The 22,340-nt window shown below is 39.3% G+C and overlaps 1 protein-coding gene across 3 annotated transcripts in view; it reads left to right on the top strand.

Moving 5' to 3' along the window:
• Positions 1-22,340, top strand: part of GABPB1 (GA binding protein transcription factor subunit beta 1) — a gene marked incomplete at its 3' end in the record, with an annotated part of 46,546 nt that overhangs the window by 8,888 nt on the left and 15,318 nt on the right. For 2 of the 3 annotated variants that reach the window (XM_080931405.1, XM_080931407.1), the window contains exons 2-7: positions 8,610-8,717; positions 13,112-13,279; positions 14,436-14,630; positions 16,135-16,246; positions 16,573-16,686; positions 20,145-20,330. In XM_080931405.1, coding sequence (XP_080787531.1) covers positions 8,610-8,717; positions 13,112-13,279; positions 14,436-14,630; positions 16,135-16,246; positions 16,573-16,686; positions 20,145-20,330 — 883 coding nt within the window. Of the gene's footprint in view, positions 1-4,873; positions 4,973-8,609; positions 8,718-13,111; positions 13,280-14,435; positions 14,631-16,134; positions 16,247-16,572; positions 16,687-20,144; positions 20,331-22,340 lie in introns of those variants that run through there. The other variant, XM_080931406.1, reaches the window with a different exon arrangement.

Genomic DNA, 22,340 nt, shown 5'->3' with positions numbered 1-22,340 from the left:
TGAGCCACCATGTGGTTGCTGGAATTTGAACTCAGGACCTCTGGAAGAGCAGTCAGTGAGTGCTTTTAACCACAGAACCAGCTCTCTAGCCCCAGAAAATTCTTTTTTAAAATTATTTAGGTTTTTAGAGCTATGATCTTGAAACAGGATCTCTCTAAGAGCTCTGATTATCCTGGAATTCCCTATGTAGACCAGACTGGTCTTGAACTGACAAGAGATCCACCTGCCTTTTCATCCCAAATTCTTCAGTCAAAGGTATTCAGCAGTGAACAGAAAGTTGTTTCAGTTGAGATGGGTGGGGCCTTTCCCTGAGGGCACTGCTGCTTTTGCTCAAATCAGGCCTCTCTCTAATATGCTATTTTTTTATCAGCACAAACCTGGGCTCTAACCCTGAATTTCCTCCTGTTCTTTTTCTTTTCAAATTGTACATTTTTGTATTTCTTCTTATTCTACTTGCTCCTTTTCATTGTAGACCTGCCTAAGAGTGATTACTAATGATTATGCTACATAGTCAATAGTAGGCTGTCTTGAAATCTCTATCAAGGCTGGGCATGAGAGATAAATCCTGCCTTGAAAAAAAAAAAAAAAAAAAACAAAACCACAAAATAAAAAAATAAAATAAAATAAAGGAAATTTCCACTAAAGAAATAGTTTATTACTTTGATTAGTCCAACTTTGCAGCATCATCCACATGAATTTAGAGTCATGAAGGGTACATGAGTAGAAGGAGGTGTGGAGTCTACCTGAGTCCCTGCCTGGAGGGCCTGAGAGGCTGTGTACTACATGGATAGTTTTGGGGTCCCCAAGATGCTAGGCCCATGAAATATCTGCTAGGAGTGCTACATATAGGGAATAATAGGACATGTCCAGTAGAATTGTGTTGGAGGCAGAAAAACCGGAAGGACAGAGCCATCTAAAAGCTCTCTGATGCCAGACTTGAAGCTATGATTTGGAGTTTGCCTTGTTGGATTTCAGTCTTGCTTGGCCCAGTATTTCCTCAACGTGTCCCCTTTCCTTCCTTTTGGAATACTAATATATATACTGTGCCTTTGTAAGCTGGATTTTCCTTTTGCTTTTACAGAGGGCCACAAAAGTACAGAAGAGACTTTGGATTTTTTAACATGTTGAGACTTTGAAAGCAGACTTTTGAGGTTGGACTGAATGCATTTTGCATTATAATGTGACCAGGGGCACATGGGGACCAATGGAGTGGAATATGATGCTTTGAGTGAGAATGGTACCCATAGGCTGCTTGCTGCAAGTGTGATTTAAAGGGGCCAGGATTCTACTCCAAATAAATTTTCTTCTGTAAACTTATAGAAGATAAGTCTATAAGCCTTGGTCATGAATGTTTTTGTTCTGTGGTTGATAGAACTGTTTGGGGAAGATTTGGAGGTGTGTCATTGTTGGAGGAGGTGTGTCACTGGGGGTGGGCTTAGAAGTGTATAACAATTCTTAGAAATTTAATCTCAACACCGAGATAGCAGAGACAGATCTCTGGGATTTCAAGGCAAGCCTGGTCTATGAAATGAGTTCCAGACCTGGCAGGGCCATACAGTGAGACTTTGTTTCAAGGGAAAAAAACTTAGACTGTATGGATATGTAATGCATGATATTGTGTATTAATGTTATACTGTACCATCATTTAATGCTGGTTAGTTGGTGGGTCATGCTTTAGGCAGGGAAAGCAGGTACTAGGGAAGAGAGAGGGAGTCTGAGCAGGAGCACGCACTCTAGAGCACAGTGGTTTTGAGCAGGCTTGCATTGCTGAAGTGGGTGAAAGAATGCCGGGGAAGAAAAGAGATGAGCATTTCCTCCAAACTCCCAGGAACAAGGTGCGTCTTTGAAAAGTTCAACAGGAGTAAGAAGGGTGCTTCAGTTGGAATCTAGTGGCAGGTCCCAGTTCCTGAAGGAGGGATACCCCGAGATAGGTGTCTCCACTTTCTGTGAGATCACAGGATGTTTGGCCTTGAGTTCTGAGCTGTGAGATCAAGGTAATGGCTACAGGAGTGGGGACCTTGTAGATAAGTTGGTTCCTGTACACTCGTAGTGTATAGTTCACATTGGTACAATAATACACTTTTTGCTATTTTATTTTCTTTGAGATGGTCCTGTGTCTTTGAACTCAGTCATCTTGCCTTATCTTCTCCATTTGCTGGGATTACAGAGGTTTGTCACTGTGTAGCTATTTCTTGAATGGTGACCCTTCCAGTATCTTCAAACTAATCTTAATTAAGGTCCACCCCCACCACGTTCCAGTTCACCTCATTTGTCTGTCTGTCTCTCACACACATCTACTCTCATGATCATAGTTTATCACATCCCAGTCCATATCTATAAAATTATTTTTTCCTGTGTTGGTCAATACTCTCAGGTTCCGGGTGTAGACACTGGGGACTACTGCACAGCCTGTGATGTATGTTTATATACAGTGTGACTGAAAAGCTTACTACTTTTCTCTGAGAAATTGCGTCCATTTTTTACTATTTTACTTAGCCACCTCATATCCATCAGACTCCGTTGGGAGTTGTAGTCCCATCAGAGAAGGCCTACGGGGCTGTTAGAGGCCTGCAGCCTCTGCCCTAAAGCGTTCCATGGCTGGCACAGCTGTTGCCTTTCGGTCATCAGCCCTTTGTATCCTCTTCCATTGTATTTATCGTGGGTCCTTATTTTCCAGGCTGTCCATTCTCTCTTTGCTTTGGTTAGAACAGATATTCTAGTGATTTTTATAACTAAAGGAAACCATTAGCTTTTATTTTTAACATTTTTGAGACAAGGATTTGCTGTAGCCCAGACAAGCTTTGAACTCCTGGTCATTTTTTCCTGCCTCAGCTCAATACTGTGTTTACTTCAAAATGGCTAACAGGAAAGAGAGATTGGGTGGGTGGGGGGCAGGAATAAAGAGGGGAAAGAGAGGAGAGAGTATGAGTGTGTGTGTGTGGGGGGGGAGGCAGATGGAGGGGTATGGTGGGATTGAACATAGAGCCTCCTCTGAATTGCATCTCTGAATTGCATCTCTAGCTTATATATTGTTTTTAAGATAAATGTGGGTTGGATAATTAGATGGTAGCACATTTAGCTAGCATTCAGAAGCCTGAGGTAGGAGGGTATTGAATGTGAGGCCAGCCTTGGCTACATAGGCTTTTCAGAAAAGAAAAGGATATGGTTGTCATTTTTCCTTCTAAAGAATTATAGGTAGGAGAGGCTACACCCAGATCTTCAAATGACACCACTTTCTACTTCTGAAACTTCTAGTTCAGTTGAAAATGCGTATACTTAATAAATTCTTTTACCCTTCTTTTATTTGTAAGTTGGGGACAGCAGTGAAGAGGTGACAAGATTCCGAGGACTCTACTGGTGAAATTTCTGTCGATTTTATTTTATGTGTAAAATACACATGTATGTGTTTGTGTGCACTGAGTGTGTGCAGTGCCCGTGGAGCCCAGAGGAAGGCACTAGGTCCCCTGGCACTGTGATTATAGGTGGTTGTGAGCTCCTGTGCAGGCGCTAGGTACTGAACACAGCCCTCTGCAAGGGCAACCGTGCTCTTAACTACTGAGTCAGCCTTCAGCCCCTGAAGTTATTTTCTCTTGAGGATGTTGACAATTAAACACTGATTGCCAAGAATATTTTATACATATAGCTGTATACATGTTAATAATTTTACATCTTTTTACTATTTAAAACAGATGCTTTCAACATTTAACATTAAATATTAAAGTTTTTAAGCTCACTTATAACCTAGTTTTTTCCAATGTCTGTTTTTTATTTTATTTTAGGTTTATTTATTAAATATAAGTACACTGTAGCCGTCTTAAGACACTAGAAGAGGGCATCAGATGGTTGTGAGCCACCATGTGGTTTCTGGGGATTAAAATCAGGACCTCTGGAAGAGCAGTCAATGCTCCTAACCCTGAGCCATTTCTCTAGTCCTGATGTAGAGATTTTTAATAGAAAGTGTTTTTAATTGCATGAATAATATATGTTCCTTGCATAAAACTTACATAATAACGGGAAATTTTGTATTTTTAATTATCAGGCTTTATTGTTTTGAGTTCTTTTTCTGTGCATTTTTTTACATAGTTCACTTTATGTTTTATGTACAATTTAGGGTCTTGATGCTTGATACATTACATACTATTTGCAAATGTTTTTAAGTAAAAGTATTAAAGATGTCATTTAAGTATGCTTATATAAGCTGCTCTTGTAACCACTAGATGGCACTCAGCAGTCATAATTCTTGGGAGCTGAAGTAGCTTGAGAAATTGAAGTTTCTAGATGGATCTTATGTTTTAATTTAAGTGAAGCAATAATTTATGTTAGACTGTGATAAGCATTTCATAAACAGTAAATAAGTTCAAGGTGGGATATATTGTAATGTATTTTTATGTCTCAAGGAGCAAGGGATTATTGAACTAAGTGGTATAACATGCCATATACAGTATGCTGGGTATATTGGCAGTCAGTAAATTTTACTGAGTTTTCTTTGATTGGAGAAAATCAAATGATGAGCTGTATTTTAATTGCTAACTCTTATGTTTTAATATTAAATTTTTCCTGCAGATTTAACATGTAGATAAACAGTCTGAATGAAGACTTGATCCACTAGGTATATGTTTATATGATACATGTGTGTATGTGCACTTACACATATATGGGTGCACATACATGTGTGCACATGAAGACCAGAAATTGAAATTGAGTGTCTTTAGTTGCTCGATATTATTTATTGGAGGCATGGTCTCTCAGTGAACTTAGAGCACTATGAATTTGTCTAGCCTTATCTTCACTTTCTAGGTGCTAGGTTATCCCAACCACCTAATGTTATGTGGATTCTGGGAATCTGAACTGTGATCCTCATGTCTCACAGCAGCCTCATTACTTGCTGAGCCATCCCCCAGCCTTCTGTCATTTTCATTGTCTGGATGCAACTGAATTTCTCCCAGTCAGAATTACTTCATTGTGTTTTCAGGTGAGCATAGAAAATTGTTTGCTACATTTTGGTATTTTTCATCATTTAAATATTTTTAAAACATTTTATCTGGACAAGAAAATGAGAGCATCTTTGATTTTGATGTTGATCTCATGTATTTTCTTCCCATTAGATCCATTTCTGTCTTTAAAAGTGTTTAATTTCTTCTCTTAAGTTGGAATGAAAATTACAGTTTTGGTGCTGGAGAGATGCTTCAGCGGTTTAGAGTATATACTGTTCCAGTGCAGGACCCAGAACATATGACAGTTCTTTGCCATTTGAGATTGTCCCCATTGTGAGACTTCTAGTATTTCTAACAGGACCATTATTAAATGCTAGAACTTTCTCCACCTTTTAATCTCCAGTGCTTCCCTGTGTCAACAAACAAAAGGCATCTAGGGGACATTTTGAGACCCATTGATTTTTTTTTTTTTTAGTCTAGTGACATGAATCTGTTACATTGTTTATGGTTTAAAAAAAAAATCACAGTAGCATCAGTGCCAGAGTCTTAAATACAGTAGGTTTTGAATAACTGAAACATGGGAGAAGTTATGGAAGTATATTTACTTAAATGTTCCATGGTAGTGCCTCCTACACAGGTCTTCAAGCAGGCTCTCCAGTATTCTTCATTTTCTTCCACTCCACCTGTTTAGTAAGGCAGACATGTGAGACCTTCTTCAGTCTTGCATTTACTTACTTGACAGCTCTGCAGTATAATCTGGTTCCTACAAATTACAGAAACTATAAAATGGGAAATTTTTCCATAATCATACTATTAGATCATTGGTACTAGTTAAGTATTATATATAACAGATAATATATATATATGTAGTTTTAAGTACTATATACATACATATATATGCCTAGTATATATATTAATTACTAAAAATATTAACAAATGATTCCATAGCATGATAGAAATATATTCCAAGGTAGGCTGTATAGCCTAGGCTAGTTTTGAACTCATAATCCTTTATCTGCTTCATCCTCACAGTTACTGAGATTACCTCTTTGTGTCAGCATATCTGATTATAGTTTGTCCTTTATGTTTTGATATTCAAACTATGCCTATGGCTAAGTGACACATAAATTTTGTTATATAGCTTCAGAAAAATTAAATGGCTGCCTCCTGTGTTAGGTTCTCTAATTGAACTACTTTTCTTTCTTTAGATTGTTCTCATAACTTACCTGTCTTTTTGCTTTAGAGTAGGTTAATAGAAGGGTAATAATTTAATTAGTGGATTTTTTTACATTCTTAGAACTTTTAATAAATTTGCTAAATTAAGTTAGTGCTGGTTGACTTTTACCGTTGTTGACATATAATAGAGGGGTGTGTAAAAGTGTAAGTTTTAATCACCTTCAACTACAGTAGAAATGACTTTAAAGTTATTTGAGATCTGTCAGTGGCAGTCACCAGTTCTTTCATTTTGAAGACTGAATAGTCATGCTTTTTACCACCGTGTTAGATTCTTGTTTTTGTTTCTCTCCATCTTTATTTTGAGTTAGGCCTCTCTTTTTAATCAGCAACTAAAATAGAAGGTATCTGTTGTACAGCATGGGTAGTAATTGTCTCTAACTAGAGATTTCTTATATTCTAATCATTTATAAGTGGGATATATGTTTAGGAGTCTGTAAAGTACAGATTTCAGATATGCTAAATGCTCTGCAGGTCTCTTTCAGAAGTGTGTCCCTGGCACAGAAGATAGCATAAAAAAACAGGACAGAGGGTCAGGAATCAGGATTCGAAAATGAGTTCCTGATAATTTTGTTATTGGCGAAGGACCTACTATCCGGAATGTATACGAATGAAAATGAAAGCAGACTAATTTCAGAATGAGAAAACTCTAGTCTGGCACTGTGTAGTGGCTCTCCACATGTTCCTCTGTCTGGCACTATACATGCCTAATGGGTTTGCCTGGCTGTCTAAACAACTGTACAATGTTTATTTTGTATACAACATTTAAAAATTCTTATTTAAAGGCTAAGTCTCATTTTAGAGACATTTAAGTGAAATTTGGCACATCTACTGTATAGATACTATGCAGTAATTTGGATTTTGCTATGCTTCTAAGAGAGGGGGCAGCTTTTCTTTCACAGATTATGTCGTCTTTAGTAGAAAATTACTGCTTAAGATTCTTTTGCCTTTTGGTGTGGTGATTACTGACATGATCTCTGTGGAGATGACTTTAGTGTGTTTGCAGACATGAAAGACCCTGGGTTACAAGAGAGAAAAGGTGAAAAAAATCCCAGGACAAGGTAAAAGAAATGTTGCAAGTGTCACATTCAAACAAACAAAACACAAAGAAAAACCTATATAAACTACATATATATATGTGAGCTTTTGTGAGCTTTCTCATTCCTTCCACAGGGTACAGTGCAAACTCTTACTGTTGCGCATAGAGTAGCACTCAGGAAGTCTCATCTGTGCACCACCTAGTGTTCGTAGTTTCTGTGGCTCTTCCTGTGCTTGGTGTGCGTGCTCTCATATTACAGAATCTTAGAAAGCACAGTCCTCTCCACAAGTTTGACTTTGTTGTAGTTTTCTTTTGTAGTTTTGTACCTCTTAACATTTCTTCCAAATATGTAGAATATGTTATTCCTTCCTGGAAGAAATAACCTTTCCAAGCCCTGTCAGTTTCTCATATGCTCTTCTTGAGTGACAGCTCTTCACATGAGTTTGGCTACTCTAGTCCACTTGTCACTCCTCCTTTATGACTTTAACCTTGGGTGCACATTCCTTTTTAGACAAATTTGAATCCTAGCTGTATCTTTTTCTTACTAAATCTCAAAAGGCTCCCTTGTTTTCACTTCCTCACAGTCCTATAGTTTTCCCTGCTTTTCTTTTATTCGGTATCACAGATTAAGCTTCTAGCTGGAAGGCTTTCTGTATTTGGAAACTTTCATATTCCTCAGCATAACTGTCTCTGAAATCTGAGCACCGCTGAGCACCTCTAGTCTTTGTTCACCTATAGAGCCCTGCCGTGGTCTTTCCTGACACACACACCTGATTGTCTGCTCTGCCTCCCTTTTCCTCCTCCCTCCCTTGACTGGGACATTAGTCTTTACAGAATCCTTACATTCAAGATTAAATTTCTTTATAGATTCTTATTGAGACACACGAACTATTCATAAGAGCATTTGACTCCCTTTTAGAACTTGCCTTGAGTGTGAATTGCACTTTCTGGAAGATTTTAAGTATGCACTGTATGCACTGGAGCAGAAGACATTTGTTTTAGAATTTGAGCACACTTACTATTTCCAGAAAAGCTGGCAGAGCAGTTTATATCAGTAACAGGATGGTATTTTATACTTTAATTTTACTTTGACAAATGTTACTAGGCGCCAATAAAAACAGTTGCCAGTTTTCATTCTTAGACTCACGGTACCTGCCTCTGTACCTTGTCTGTCTTTTCTGGCCGTATGTGAAGAATTTAAACCAACTTTACTCTGGCAAAAACTTAGTGAGAAGCGAAATAAATACATTTCAGGAATCCAAATACGAATTGCTTTGTGTGATCAATACTTTTAGATTAACAGTACCACGTTTGAAGGAATAACCAAGAAGGGACTTACAATGAGGGGGGTCATGTCACCGTTTTTATAGAGATTCTGATGTCAGTTCATGTGTTCCATTTAGATGTCCCTGGTAGATTTGGGGAAGAAGCTTTTAGAAGCGGCACGAGCAGGTCAAGATGACGAAGTTCGTATTTTGATGGCAAATGGAGCTCCTTTTACTACAGACTGGGTAAAGAGTGATTGTAACGTAGAGTTGCTTTTCTTCTTCTGCTCCTCTCTTTCTCCCAGATAAAAGTTAATCCAGTATTTATACTGAGCTATTTCTTCAGCTCCTAGTTAAACTGTCTTTTAAATTAATGGCTTATTTGATTAAGACTTTGGACTATACTAGTTTGCTGTGATTATAATATATACCTTCCAGGGAGAGACTTGATATGATAATTCACAAAGTAACAGAGATGGAGTCTCAGCTATTCCAGAAAAAAAAAAAAAAAAAAAAAAGAGTTTGCATTTTGGTTGCTACTTGTAAAATTGTAAGAAACATGACAGTGGAGACAGAGGCAGGTAGATCTGTATAGTAAATTTCAGGATATCCAAGGATACACAGTGAGACTCTGTCTCACAAAAACAAAAAACAAAAACAAAACAAGGAAAGAAGGAAAAGAGAGGGAAAGAAGAAAAGGAATGTGACCAAACCAATGAGGAAGAAAAGAAAGGGAGCAGTCTTTTACAATCTAGAAAGCAGTGTGGACGAGGCCGAAGACACAGCTGTTCATTTCTCGGGGTAAAGCAAACGGGCTGGGCTTAGGAGCATGGAGAGTTAGGAATCTATACTAACTTCCTGCTCATAACAGCAGAGACGTTTGGTCCCTCCCACACCCAAACAGGCTTTCTCTGTGTAGACCTCGATAGCCTGGAACTCGCTTTGTAGACCAGACTGGTGTCAAACTCAGTAATCTGCCTCTACCTCCCAAGTGCTGAAATTAAAGGTGTGCACCACCAGGAATTTCTGATTTTTAATTTTTTGTCTTTGTTCCTTGTTTTTAAATTTTTCATGTAAAAATTAAAAAATTTTATACATACATTAGCTCCTGCATGCTTTCATCTACCTTCAAAAACTTTATCACGGTAAATCTTACAAACTTTCATTATATTATTTTAGAACAAATCTCAGGAACTGACATTTGATCTACAGAGCCAGTTCTAGGACAGCAAGAGCCACATAGAGAAATCCACTGTCTTGAAACACTAACCAAACACATGCACGCAAACCAGACAAATAAATCCAAAATACTAGTGAACCTAGAGCTCTGAATTTAAGCTGGAATTTAGAGGATTTGTTTTCTAAGAAAGTTGGCTGCATTTAGATTTCTTTGTTAGCTTCCCCAGCTCACTAGCATTGGGTACTGAGTGCCTCAGGGCTAACTCTGTAGGGCAATCCCAGCAGTCTCAGAATACTAGGCTCTCCCAACCTCTTCTCCCTGCTCCTGTGTGAGCCCTGCAAAGAAATGACTTGATGTGAAAGAGGGAGTGGAGAGAGGGAAAGGTTTATTGAAGACAATTTGGAATCACAAGCACATCTTGTACATTTGAAGCCTGAATTCACAAATACTACATACCCTACCCGCCAAGGACTGAACGTGAAGTTTCTCTGGACCAGGGTTCGGTTCTTGCACTCATGTCCCTGGAAGAAGCAAATGCATATTCCCTAGAAAAACCTACTTTTTCAAATCCCAGCTTCATCTCCACTAATACCCTTTCAAGGAAAGCCAGCAGTTCTAATTAACACCCAAACACAAAGCAGCTAGAATGTCTTGCTGAATGAACCTGACAGCAGAAGCTAACCTGCTGAGGATAATAGGGAACGGTTCAGAAACAAGTTAGAGACAACTGTAGATGACTTAGAGAGCCAATGGGAGGAAACAGGGCATAGTATAGACACACAGTAGAAATGTAAGTCATATCAGGAGTTGTGAGAGATTCCAAGGAAAACACCCCAGCAGCGCTCTTCAGCTAAAGTAGACCCACAAAGCCAGTGTGGGTCAGGGTGAAGTAGCCCAACAGATTTATAGCTGACTCAGCTTGCTGGAAATTCATGCTTTAGAGTGTTCTCAGTGGTTGAGAATGCTTGTTGCTCTTGTAGAGGACCTGGACTCATTGCTCAACTCCCACATAGCAGCTCACAACTGCCTCAAACTCTTATTCCGGAGGATTCTTCTGGCCTCCACAGGCATTGCACACACATGATGCACACATACATACAGGCAAACACTCATACACATAAAAATAATTTCTTTTTAAAGAAAATACATACGAGATAAATCATCATGATGTTGTAGCAGTAAATTAAGACAGAAGGATCATAAATAAGGATTAGTATGCACAGTATATAAGGAATTCCTGTGGGTCAGTAATAAAAGACAGATGACTCAGAGTGCTACTTCACCAAGATAAAGTTGGAATGGCCAGGAGATATGAAACAGTATTCAACTTGATCAATAAATGAAAAGTAAAGCCAGAAGCTATTTGGCATATCTACTGGGTTAGCAGTGTCTGAAGTGCAGCCTTGGTGAGGAGATGGAAAGAAAGTGAGTTGGTGTCACTTTGGGGATAGCTTGACAGTGCTTAGTACATTTAGCATGTGTGTTGTCTGTAGCAATTGAACTTCTAGACTATAGAAGAACATCTTATTTACGTGCTTGAGTTACTAGAAGATCCTACGTAGCAGAAATATTTATAATAAAGCTGGGAACAAAACAGTGTTCATGAGTTGATTAGTTGAATTAGTTATGGCTTTTTTGGAGAAGATTATTGTAGAGAAAGTCAGTGTACTTCAGTCTTGCCCATTAATATGAATGCATCTTGTAAATACAGTAAGCAAAAAACAAATCAAAAGTATATGTGGTAGGATTTCAGTAAACTTCAAAACAGGAAGAACCAAAGAATACCATTTAAGGATTATAATTGATGCAGATTAAAACAAAGAAATGTCAAAAACTTCTGAGTAGGGACTGGGGAAATTGGAGTGGTGAAGTGCATGTTGTGAAAGCGTGCCCTTGATTTGGATCCCAGAACTCGTACCACACACATCCACACTAAACCTGTTCTTTTTTTGAGTAGCATCTTCCTGAGGGACAAGGGAAAGACTTGTGATCAGGGAGCAACATATGGGAGGATTTAAAGTATTAGAAAGGTTTCCTAACAGACTGGTACTGACTTTACAGCTGCTTAACTATTCTTGAAACCACGTGTAAGTTTGCATGTTATATGCACTTTTTCTTTCATTGTGAGCCAGAAAGGAAAAGTCTTAAGAATAACAACAGAAATACAAAGTAGACCTCAGTAACTCTCTAAGTAAATCTCAGTGGCTGTTCATTGGACTCATAAATACAGAGTTTGAAAGTAGAGAAAAGACCAGTTATATGAAAATACAACAAGGCACGAAAAAGGATTATTCAATAATCTCCTTTGATCTGTACGGGACTCTTAAAACCTCTGTGAAATAATGACTTTTTGTTGTAATAAATAATTATTTTCAAAGTTTACCTCGTATTATGTCACTTGTGTGACTTTAGAGGCAAATTGATGACCTCTCTGTACTTCTGGTTCTTATAGCACCTTACTGTGGAAACAGAAGTGAAACCAGTACATGAAGGTCTCAGAGTAATATGGTCCATAGAACGTGATTTAAAAATCACATGATGGCGCAGAGGTTAGGAACACTTGTTGCTCTTGCAGAGGACCTGGGTTTAATTCTATTACCCCAGTTCTAGGGGCTATGTCCCATTATATTTAGGCAAAGCATTCACACACATAAAGCAAAATTAGTAAGTCTAAAATTTAAAAAAGCCAGAGGTGCTGTTTAACAGTGACAGCTTTGAAAATTTTATGATCTGGTGAAATATCTCTTTTAACATTATTGACTGGCAACCAGAGTTAGTGGGCTTTTTTTGTTCTTAATATATAATATAAGCTAAAATTTACTTATTTAGATATATGCTTCTGGTGCAAATTTCTTCATTTTCTGGTCATAATTATTTCTAATTATAATTAGCATTTTATTATTTATGTTTATTGGTGTTTCACATGCATGTCTGTGTGAATGTGTCAGATCCTCTTGAACTGGGGTTCTAGACAGTTCTGAGCTGCCATGTGGGTGCAGGGAATTGAATTTTGGTCCTCTGGAAGAACATCCATTTTAGTCACCGAGCCATCTCTCCAGCTCATTATTTCTAATTATTAATAAGACTAATTTTAGTTTTTCTGTTAGTAACAGTTAGGCAGGGTATAATCCCAGCACTTAGGAGGCTGAGGCACGATCTCAAGTTTGAGGCCTGAAACCTTGTCTAAAAGTAGAGGAAGGGAGTGGAACAAGAAGAGAATTTGAATGAGAGGAATCACCAGTTTTCCCACACTAATACATATGTGGAACTTCATGCGGACTTCTGTGAAGATAAGCCTGAGCTGAATAATTTCTTTTGATGTTAAAAGACTATATATTCAATGTAATACGCTTCACTGTTTAAAAATATAGAATAGTTTGTAGCAGAATTATATTAAAAGCAGGTAAAAGCTGGACTTCCCTTTTCTGTGTGTGCATGTGTGTGCATGTCTCTGTTACAGCTGGGCACCTCTCCACTGCATCTGGCCGCACAGTATGGGCACTACTCCACCACAGAGGTACTTCTCCGGGCCGGTGTGAGTAGAGATGCCAGGACCAAAGTGGACCGGACACCACTGCACATGGCAGCTTCTGAGGGCCACGCCAGCATAGTAGAGGTTTTGCTTAAGGTATGTCTTTTCTTTTTGGACTGAGTTTTAAGTCTAAACCCCACAAAAAACACTTTAAGATGAGAAAGGCTTTAGAGTTTTATTAAGTGCCCGCTTTCTGTTTGACCTTTGATAGAGCATTTGTTACAGATGAGTGTAAGTCTGTCAAAGGAATATTACCTTAAGGGTTTCTTTAAAGGGAAAACTTTCCCACAGGTGTGTTCTCAGTTGAGAGTCAGCCTTGTGGGTGAAGAACTACACAGTCAGACTCCTGATGCAGGGAAGAGCAGTGTGGGATGGCTAGCAAACATTTATCTTCAGTCATCTAAATGTCAAAAGGCCACACAGAAGATGTTGAGGCAGAGTGACCGCTATTATTCTTGACCCTTTCTTCCAAACCTGTAGATGAACTCAGGAGAAAGAAATGCAGGGAAGTCTGGAGTGTAAGTCCCATGTAACCCTAGGTATTTTAAAGCTACATTAAAAGTACAAACTCATGTTACCATTTAATTAACCCAGTGCACTGAAACATTATGGTACGGAGCTGTTTCATATTCTGTTTTGTATTGAACTCCAGTGCTTATGTACACAAAGCACACCTGTACCCTCACTAGCTGCAGTATGCTGAGTAGCCACAGCTAGTCTTACGAGACAGTGCCTTAGACAGCTTCCTTCTGATTCCTTAGGTGGTTCTCGTTTTGAAGACGAAGGGTATATTTAATTGTAAGGGATCACTCATCACAAACCATTAAGAGCTCTGGAGAGGGCTGGGGATTCAGCTCAGTGGTAGAGCACTGGCCTAGCAAGTGCAAGGCCCTGGGTTTGGTCCTCAGTTCTGGAAAAAACAACAACAACAACAAAAGAGTTCTGGGAAAAAACTCAGTGTTGCCCTTCACCTGGTAGGCCACTTCAGCCCTTTGTGCCCCTAAGTGAGTACTAAAAACAGAATTGCTTTATTTCAGGAACTTAGAAGAAAAGGGACTAGAAAAACTAGCATGGTAGAAAATGATTACATGACAGATAACTGAAGATTACTAAATGTCTATTTAATACCCCCCCCCCCCCCAAAATTAGAGGTGCTTTTTCTTGCTTAAAAGCATTGTGGCTGGTATTTTCATATCAGGGATTCTTTATATTTCGGATGTTGAAATATTACTGATTTTGAAATGTCTTTTAGCATGGTGCTGACGTCAATGCAAAGGACATGTTAAAGATGACAGCTCTGCATTGGGCGACAGAACATAATCATCAAGAGGTGGTGGAGCTTTTAATCAAATATGGTGCTGATGTACACACGCAGAGTAAATTTTGTAAAACTGCATTTGATATTTCAATAGACAATGGAAATGAAGATTTAGCAGAGATATTACAGGTAACTAACATGAAAGGCAGCTCCCAGCCAGATGCTGTCTTACAGCTTTTCCCCCTGGGCTCAGTTCTCTTGAATGGTCCTGCTTTCTCCTTCTTTTGCTCATTACTGTCTGTACACTGGAAGGTGAGAAGGCGCTAGTTTTCTGTGCTTTCAGTTCCCGAGCTCCCTTTCTGCACATTAATTATTAAAATTAATAATAATTATTGCACATTTGGATATCATGTTTTATCAAAACAGTTGTAAATTACTTTATAAAGAAATTAATATCCCTTGGATGAGTGACATAGCTTGTATCTGTGTGCATGTGAGGGGGTGGGGTGGGGGTGTGTGTGTGAGGGCCAGAGAATAACTGGATAGAGTCGATTCTCTCTTCATCTTCACGTGGGTTCTGGGGACTGAACTAAGGTGGTCTTCAAGCTTTTGTGGCAAGCACTTCTAACTACGGAACCATCCTGAACTGCCCATCTTCATTTTAAACCTACTTTGTCTAACATTGATATGTTTACATTTTAAAGAAGGTTAGTTGGGATATAGCGTGTGGTATGTTTTGCTGAGCAGGATTTTCACTGCTGGGTCTACAGTGCCCAGTACTGCAAGGGCAAAGCTTTACTTCATTCTCTTCTAAGGACTGAGCTGAGTTGACAGCCTGGTTTCCATTTCTGCCAAGATGATTCTTTTCCCTTCCATCTCTTTCCAGTGTGCAGCTTTTGGGAGTTTGCCCAGGCTGCCCCCTCCTCCTGACCCTGCCTCTTTCTTCAGCACCTCGAATATGACTAAAGCTCTCAGTGGCAAAGACAGTAGAAACCAAGGCAGACACATCTGACCAAAAGTGACAAAACTTTTCACAGTTTTGTGATCTAAGTGATAGAGTTTATTATTCAGGTTTCCTTCTTTCCTTTTTCATCATCTATAAAAACAAACAACTATTTGTAGACATAGTTATGGTTGACTTCTCGGTAACTGGAATTACTTGTTTGTCTTCTGTCCAGTTCTCAGTAGAACTTTCTGAGATCACCTGACTTCATTAAGTGTGCACAATTTTCTTGTAAGATTTGTTATGTACTGGGAAGTAATGAATTTTAACTTGATTCTCATTTTCGCATCTGGGAATATAATTTAAGGGTTGAGATGTAAATATTGAGAACAATTAAACGGGAAGGCCATACTTTAATATGTCGTGTTATACATTACCTAATGTGGTAGAATTAGGTGCAGAACAGTAGGCTATATTGCATTGCATACGTTTTCTGTGTTCTGTAAGAATCTATCAAACACCAGTTTCTTCCTCAGGAAGGTTTGCAGTCACTGCACCGAAGGCCTTAGGGTAAATGGTACTTGTACCTACTGCTGTGCTCTTTGTGCCTCTCTACCAAGTCTTCCCATTGTGCTGTGTGGCTTTCCTGAGAGACTGTTTCTTCATGTGTACATTTGTGTACCACATTGAGAACCTGTCCCAGATGTGCTGCCTGTAATTCTGAAAATATTGTGATAATTTGTTCCCCAGATTGCCATGCAGAACCAAATCAACACCAACCCAGAGAGTCCTGATACTGTGACAATACACGCTGCCACACCACAGTTCATCATTGGACCCGGAGGGGTCGTGAACCTTACAGGTCTGGTATCTAAGGCAACAGGTATTGGGATGCATGTAGGATAGCTGTTAGGACGTTAAACTAGTAGGTATTCATCAGTTTAAGGAAGGATTGTTGGAGAATGAGGGTAAGAATAACATCCACTCTCTTGGTCTCCTAGTTATTTACAAAACCATTTTTCTAAGAGAAAAGAATCTAAAGGAAGGCAGTCCTACGCAGTGCACAATGCATCACCTTCCCTAACTGATGCTATTCGGTGTCAGTAAGATTTTAGTGAGATTAGAAGGTGGGCGGGGTACATGGATTTAAGTACCCTAAAACATGAATTCTGTTTTCTTCTCTCCTAGATGAAACAGGAGTATCTGCTGTTCAGTTTGGAAACTCCTCTACGTCAGTATTAGCTACATTAGCTGCCTTAGCTGAAGCATCTGCTCCATTGTCCAATTCTTCAGAAACTCCAGGTTAGGAAACAAGTGAGGTCTATACGCTGACTGTTTCACTCTGTCGGTTTTCCTCTGGGGCTAGTACTTTTGAATCCTGTTTAAGAAATCTCTTCAGAGTTTATTGCAATGTTTTATTTTCTTCAAGAGTCCTACTTAGAATATGTGTTTACCTCTGCAGTTTTTTCAGAATTGGTTGACTACACTTATTGTTACTTGCTTATTTCTTATTAAAGTTGCTATTGCTGATTTTTATTTTTGTATCAGCTACCAGAATGAGGCGATGTCCTGGTCCCATCCTTATTAAAAATAAGGAAACTGCAGGTCCAAGTGCTAGGATGGTAGCAGAGGGTGGAATAAAACTGTGCTCACCTAAGGTGAAGTAGGGTGGGATCCTCCACTGCTTAGCTCTCCCTGAGTGTAGTCAGGTGTCTCGTCTTGCTAGATCGTGGGTTTACATGGGCAAGGGGAATCATGAAATATTTGGAGAGTTGGCAGTGGGGAGACACTAAGTGTGCATGAAGCAGAAGCTCAGGAGATATGTTCCTGAGGTACATTACCAGTTAAAGAAATACAGTCTCAGATTTAGTTGGTACATGCTTAGTTTTTTTGTTTTTTGGTTTTTTTTTTTTTTTTAGGAATGAAAAGCCAGGTAGGGCTGTAACCCCAGCATTGGGAGGGCAGAGATAGATAGATTGCTAGAACTGGCTTGCCAGCCAGTCTAACCTAAAGTGTAAGCTCAGTTCAGTGAGAGACCTTGTTTTAAGCCAATAAGGTAGACACATACAGCTGGCAACCTGCCTTAGTCTCCTCCATGGTGTGGAGACACATATGTGTGCACACACATGCACCACACACGTACCACCCCCAGTAGCTTTTCAGCTTTTATTTTGAAGTTCTAGCCTGTAATCCTACGATGTTTCTTTGCTTAGTTGTAGTCTTCTCTGTGGCCCAATTATGTAATACTTGGATCAGATAGGAATCTATCACTTTCCTTCTTATATTTAAAAACTTGTAATTGCTAGCATATTTGAAAGATATGAAGTGTCTAGTAGTGGTTGAAAATTCTGTTTCTTGGGCTGGAGAGATGGCTTAGTGATTAAGAACACTGACTGCTCTTCCAGAGATCCTGAGTTCAAATCCCAGCAACTGAGCCATCTCTCCAGCCCACCAGGAAACTTTTATATATTATATTTTTGGTGTGTCCTAAAATAGGGTAATGAGACTCAGTCTTAGGGATAAGTGACTGGGTCACATGAGTCTCTTTTTGGATTTGCTTTTTTTGTTCTTAATCTCAGGTTAGATTATAGAATTCTACTTTCAAACTGTTAGGTTTTTCTGTAATGTAGTTTCTGTTTCTTGTAAATATTTCTACATGAAAGTGTTCAGTCTTGGTTCTTTGTGAGGAATGTTTTCTTTCCATATTTCAACTTGTGCCATGGTAATTTAGCCTCAAAGGCACTGGCACTGTCTGCCTTCCCCGTTCCACATGACCTTTATATTACATCAGTGAATGATCATGTTACACTTACTTTCTGCTAAGTCCATTTGTACACATATGCACAAACTTTCTACCTACGATCTTCTAAAGTTTTAAGGTTGCTTTTTTCTTACATATTTCAGCATTTGGCTAGTAGATTATTCTTTAGGTTTGGGATGTGTACTTTGTCTTCTATAATTGTCTTCCTTTTAATTTTTTCATAAATACTTTACCATCACGCAACTTAAAAGAGCTTTTTAGATGAAAGGCAGGAACTATTATCCTAATGGCAGCTCTGCTAACAGTGCAAAGATGAAAGTCCTTGGTCGGGCCTTGACTGTGTGACCTTAGAAGTTTATGTGTGCTGTAGCTTTTAAATAGTAGGACTTGTACTTAGTATTCAGCCAGGGAGCGTTTCTTTTTCATGTGGATGTTTTAAAAAGAATCAAAGCAATAGTTAGTGAACTGAAGGCTTTAATCGTTATTCTATTGATTATATTGGTGTTTTGTGCTCTCTGTCTTGTCTTGTGACTAGCTTCCTGAAATGTCTCAATGTGCTTGGTAACAAAGCATACCTGTTGCGTAAGGCAAACAAAACCAGGTGGACACTCAAAGGTTTGTTTGCATTTTGGGTTTTCCTGGGTTTGTTTTGTCATCCTTTGAGCAAATAGAACTGTGTAGGATTGAAGCTGGGCCTTTTGTCAGATCTGCTTTGAAACCAGTTGTGGGCAGATACACCTCTCACTTCATGCAACAACTTTGACGTGATACTTGGGGAACATTTCACCAGTGCTTTTGGTGCCTATCAGTGATGCTTGCTTGAGTCAGCTGTTATAATTGTGATTTCTTAGTCTTCCCTCCTTCTGTATTAATTAGTGTTACTCTTCTGTAAGCAAGAAGCTTACATTCTTTCTAAGCGTGTTGTTATTACCGAGTTTTGAAAAGTTCCCTCCAGTGTGGTCATTGCTCAGTTCACAGTAGAACAGACAGTGTGTGTGTTTCTCCTTGCTTACAGCTGTTGTGTTACTTACACTCATGTTTTACACACAGGCATTTAAGTGACTTGTATTTCATTGTATGATCACAGTTTATTTACTGCCAAAGAGTATTTGGTTACCTCTAGTTTTCCTTTTTAGTAGATAGAGCAAAGCTGTTAGGATGTTAATGAACATGTCTTTATACACACACACAGTTTTTAGAGATAAATGTAGGATTGCTTATAGGAAAGGATTTTTGGCAAAATTAACTTTTTTTTTTTTTTTACTTAGACAAGGCAAAGGCAAAGTTTGTTTTTTTTTTTTAAAGATTTATTTACTTTTATTATATATAAGTACACTGTAGCTGTCTTCAGACACACCAGAAGAGGGCATCAGATCCCATTTCAGATGGTTGTGAGCTGCCATGTGGTTGGTGGGAATTGAACTCAGGACCTCTGGAAGAACAGTCAGTGCTCTTAACCACTGAGCCATCTCTCCATTCCTAAAGGCAAAGTTAGAATTTTCTGTGCACCTCTTAGACATTATTGAGAGCATATTTTGGGGCTTGTTTATGCAAAATTTGAATTACACATTGCCATATATTGTCAGATCTGTTTGCTGCTTACTAATGTGACTTTGTTTACTCAGTCCAAAAGGGAATCTTGTTTCATCTGTGTATCCCTTGATGTGTAAATATATCTAGAATATAATCATAAAGTTCTCATTTGAATTGTGTAATTTTATTAAGTAGATGTAACCTTTGTTATTACCTTCAATGATGTTATATTGTACCACACACAAAGAAGATACAGAGAAGTGAAGAAGAAGAAAGGTTATTAAAATACAGTCATAAAAACATGGCTGGAACTCAATTAAAAATTGTGAGACTTGCAATCAGCTATGTAGATGTCTACATTATTATTGGCAGTATCATTTAAAAGCCTTGTCCTGAAAGACACAAAGCAAAATGAATTTCTGTTCATGTTCAATGATTTCTTTTTTACTTTTTTTCCTCCCTCTAGTAGTGGCCACAGAGGAAGTGGTTACCGCAGAATCTGTGGATGGTGCAATCCAGCAAGTAGTTAGCTCAGGGGGTCAGCAGGTCATCACGATAGTTACAGACGGGATCCAGCTGGGAAACTTGCACTCCATTCCAACCAGTGGGATGGGCCAGCCCATCATTGTGACCATGCCCGATGGACAGCAAGGTGAGTGCTGAATGTCTCCATGAAGTCTGTATGCAGTATTCAGGACACTGCATTTAAACAGTACTTACGTATGCACTGAATTTTACTTGGATAGCCTTTTACACTGGTTATAATTCTCTGATGTTATTTACGTGGGCTAGTCAAAATTAGCTTACCATAGTAGATAGAATTAATCTCAAGGTATTCTGTTTGGTAAATGAACTTTAACTATTACCACAAACAATACAGAAATTATTGAGAATAAGCATTGGACAATTTTCTAGACCATTTTATGCAATTCATATCATGAGAATTTAAAAAATACCATGTAAAACTACTAAAAGTACAAGTTGAGGGTGCAGAGCTTAAGAAATGTGAGGCGCTGAGGAGCAGAGCTCTGGAAGTTTGGTGACAGAAATGGAAGAGGATGCTTCTGTTGTCAAGATGGCAGAGGTCTGGTCTGTAAGACCAGAAGCCTGCACTGCACATTTATTCAAACCACAAAATGTTGAGTAGAACTGGAGAGTACTATGGTGTGCTCATGTAAACTGTATTCTCTTTCCTGTGGTAACCATGTTCCTATTTACAGTGTTTGGGTGCACACAGGAACATTTTAGCCTAAGATACTAACATAGTGGAGCAGCCAAGATATGGTTGGTCACTGGTAGGTAACTGGGAAACTTGTTTTGATGAAGAGAATTTCCAAAAGACAGGAAGGAAATACTGATCATATTTCTAGATGAGAGGATGGAAAAGAAAGAACATTAAAACTGAGCCTGAGGACATGAGACAGGTAGGCATTTGGAAGCTTGGAAAACATCCATCTGCTGACCACAGAGTGACTGGGGAGCTGTTCTCTTGGTACACCAGCACACCATACAGCAATGGAAGCCATGTCTCGGTGCCTCCTACCCACCAGCACTGAACCCAGGGAGAGCGCTTTAAAATTAGAAGCACTTTGTCAAGAGCACCACAGCAGTTTGTAGATGCTGCGTGGAAGTGTTAGTCTGAGCGTGAACAGAGTTGGGTACACGCTGTCTCATACACACGAAGTGAACACACCCATCAGCTCAGCCAAGGAAACAGAAGGAACCAGCAGAGTCCTTCTTTTCCTCCTCCCTCTCTTGCTTCTACTGTAGCCTGTGTGTGTGAGGATCTAGCACCAGGCTTCTTGGTGCTGAGAGCACATCTGGATTTAGGAGTAGACTGACTAATCAGAGCACTTCTCCCCGTTGCCCCTTGACACCTCCAAGATCAGCTGTGTGTACCATATGAACAAGTGCAGCAGAGGGAGCTACATGAAGGGTGTGGATATATTTGACAGCACAATTCTCTGTAGGCTACAGGAGGGTGGAGGTGACACATGGCATCCTGTTCCTGTGTGCACATGCTGTTTCTGTGCACATGCTCATGCACAGATGTGTACCATACTTCTAAAGGGGATTCGTGCCTTGCTGGCCTTAGGAAAACTTCCTAGAGAGTTCTTCTGCCTTCTAATCATCGAAGGCAGTTGGCTTTAATATGTTGCTTGAGTTCTTGATCTCTACTTCTGGCACTCTACTTCCAGGTGTGAGGTGTGTTTGGTAGTGTGGAACCAGTAATATAAAGGAATGTGACTGTGGTGTGATCTGTTTCTTCTGTGGAATATGGTGGATAAGCAGTCATACCTGTTATTACCTGACCCTATAACTCATGGGGTCACCTTTACATGCATGGTCTAACCTCGTTGCATGTGCCATCAGAGTTAAGTACTTTTAGTGTCGCAGACTGACTGTGACTGCAACAATGACAGCATTTGGAGGCAATTAGGATGTTGGGATACCTAGGCCACCTACATCAGTGTCCAGATTGTCATGATGGTCACTGACCATCTACACAGAGGGGAGATGAATGAGGCAGCGTGGAGCAAGTGGAAGCACCTGACTGAACAAGACAGTCATAAGCCTCGTGCAGAAGCTGGTGAGTAGTGTGTGGAAGCTATGCCCGCAGGTCCACCAGACATCAAGAGTGCCAGTGAGACCAGTAGAACTG

The sequence above is a fragment of the Micromys minutus genome, assembly GCF_963924665.1.
Source record: "Micromys minutus genome assembly, chromosome: 17".
In the NCBI taxonomy this organism is placed as follows: domain Eukaryota; kingdom Metazoa; phylum Chordata; class Mammalia; order Rodentia; family Muridae; genus Micromys; species Micromys minutus.
This window is presented reverse-complemented; position numbering and strand designations above follow the sequence as displayed.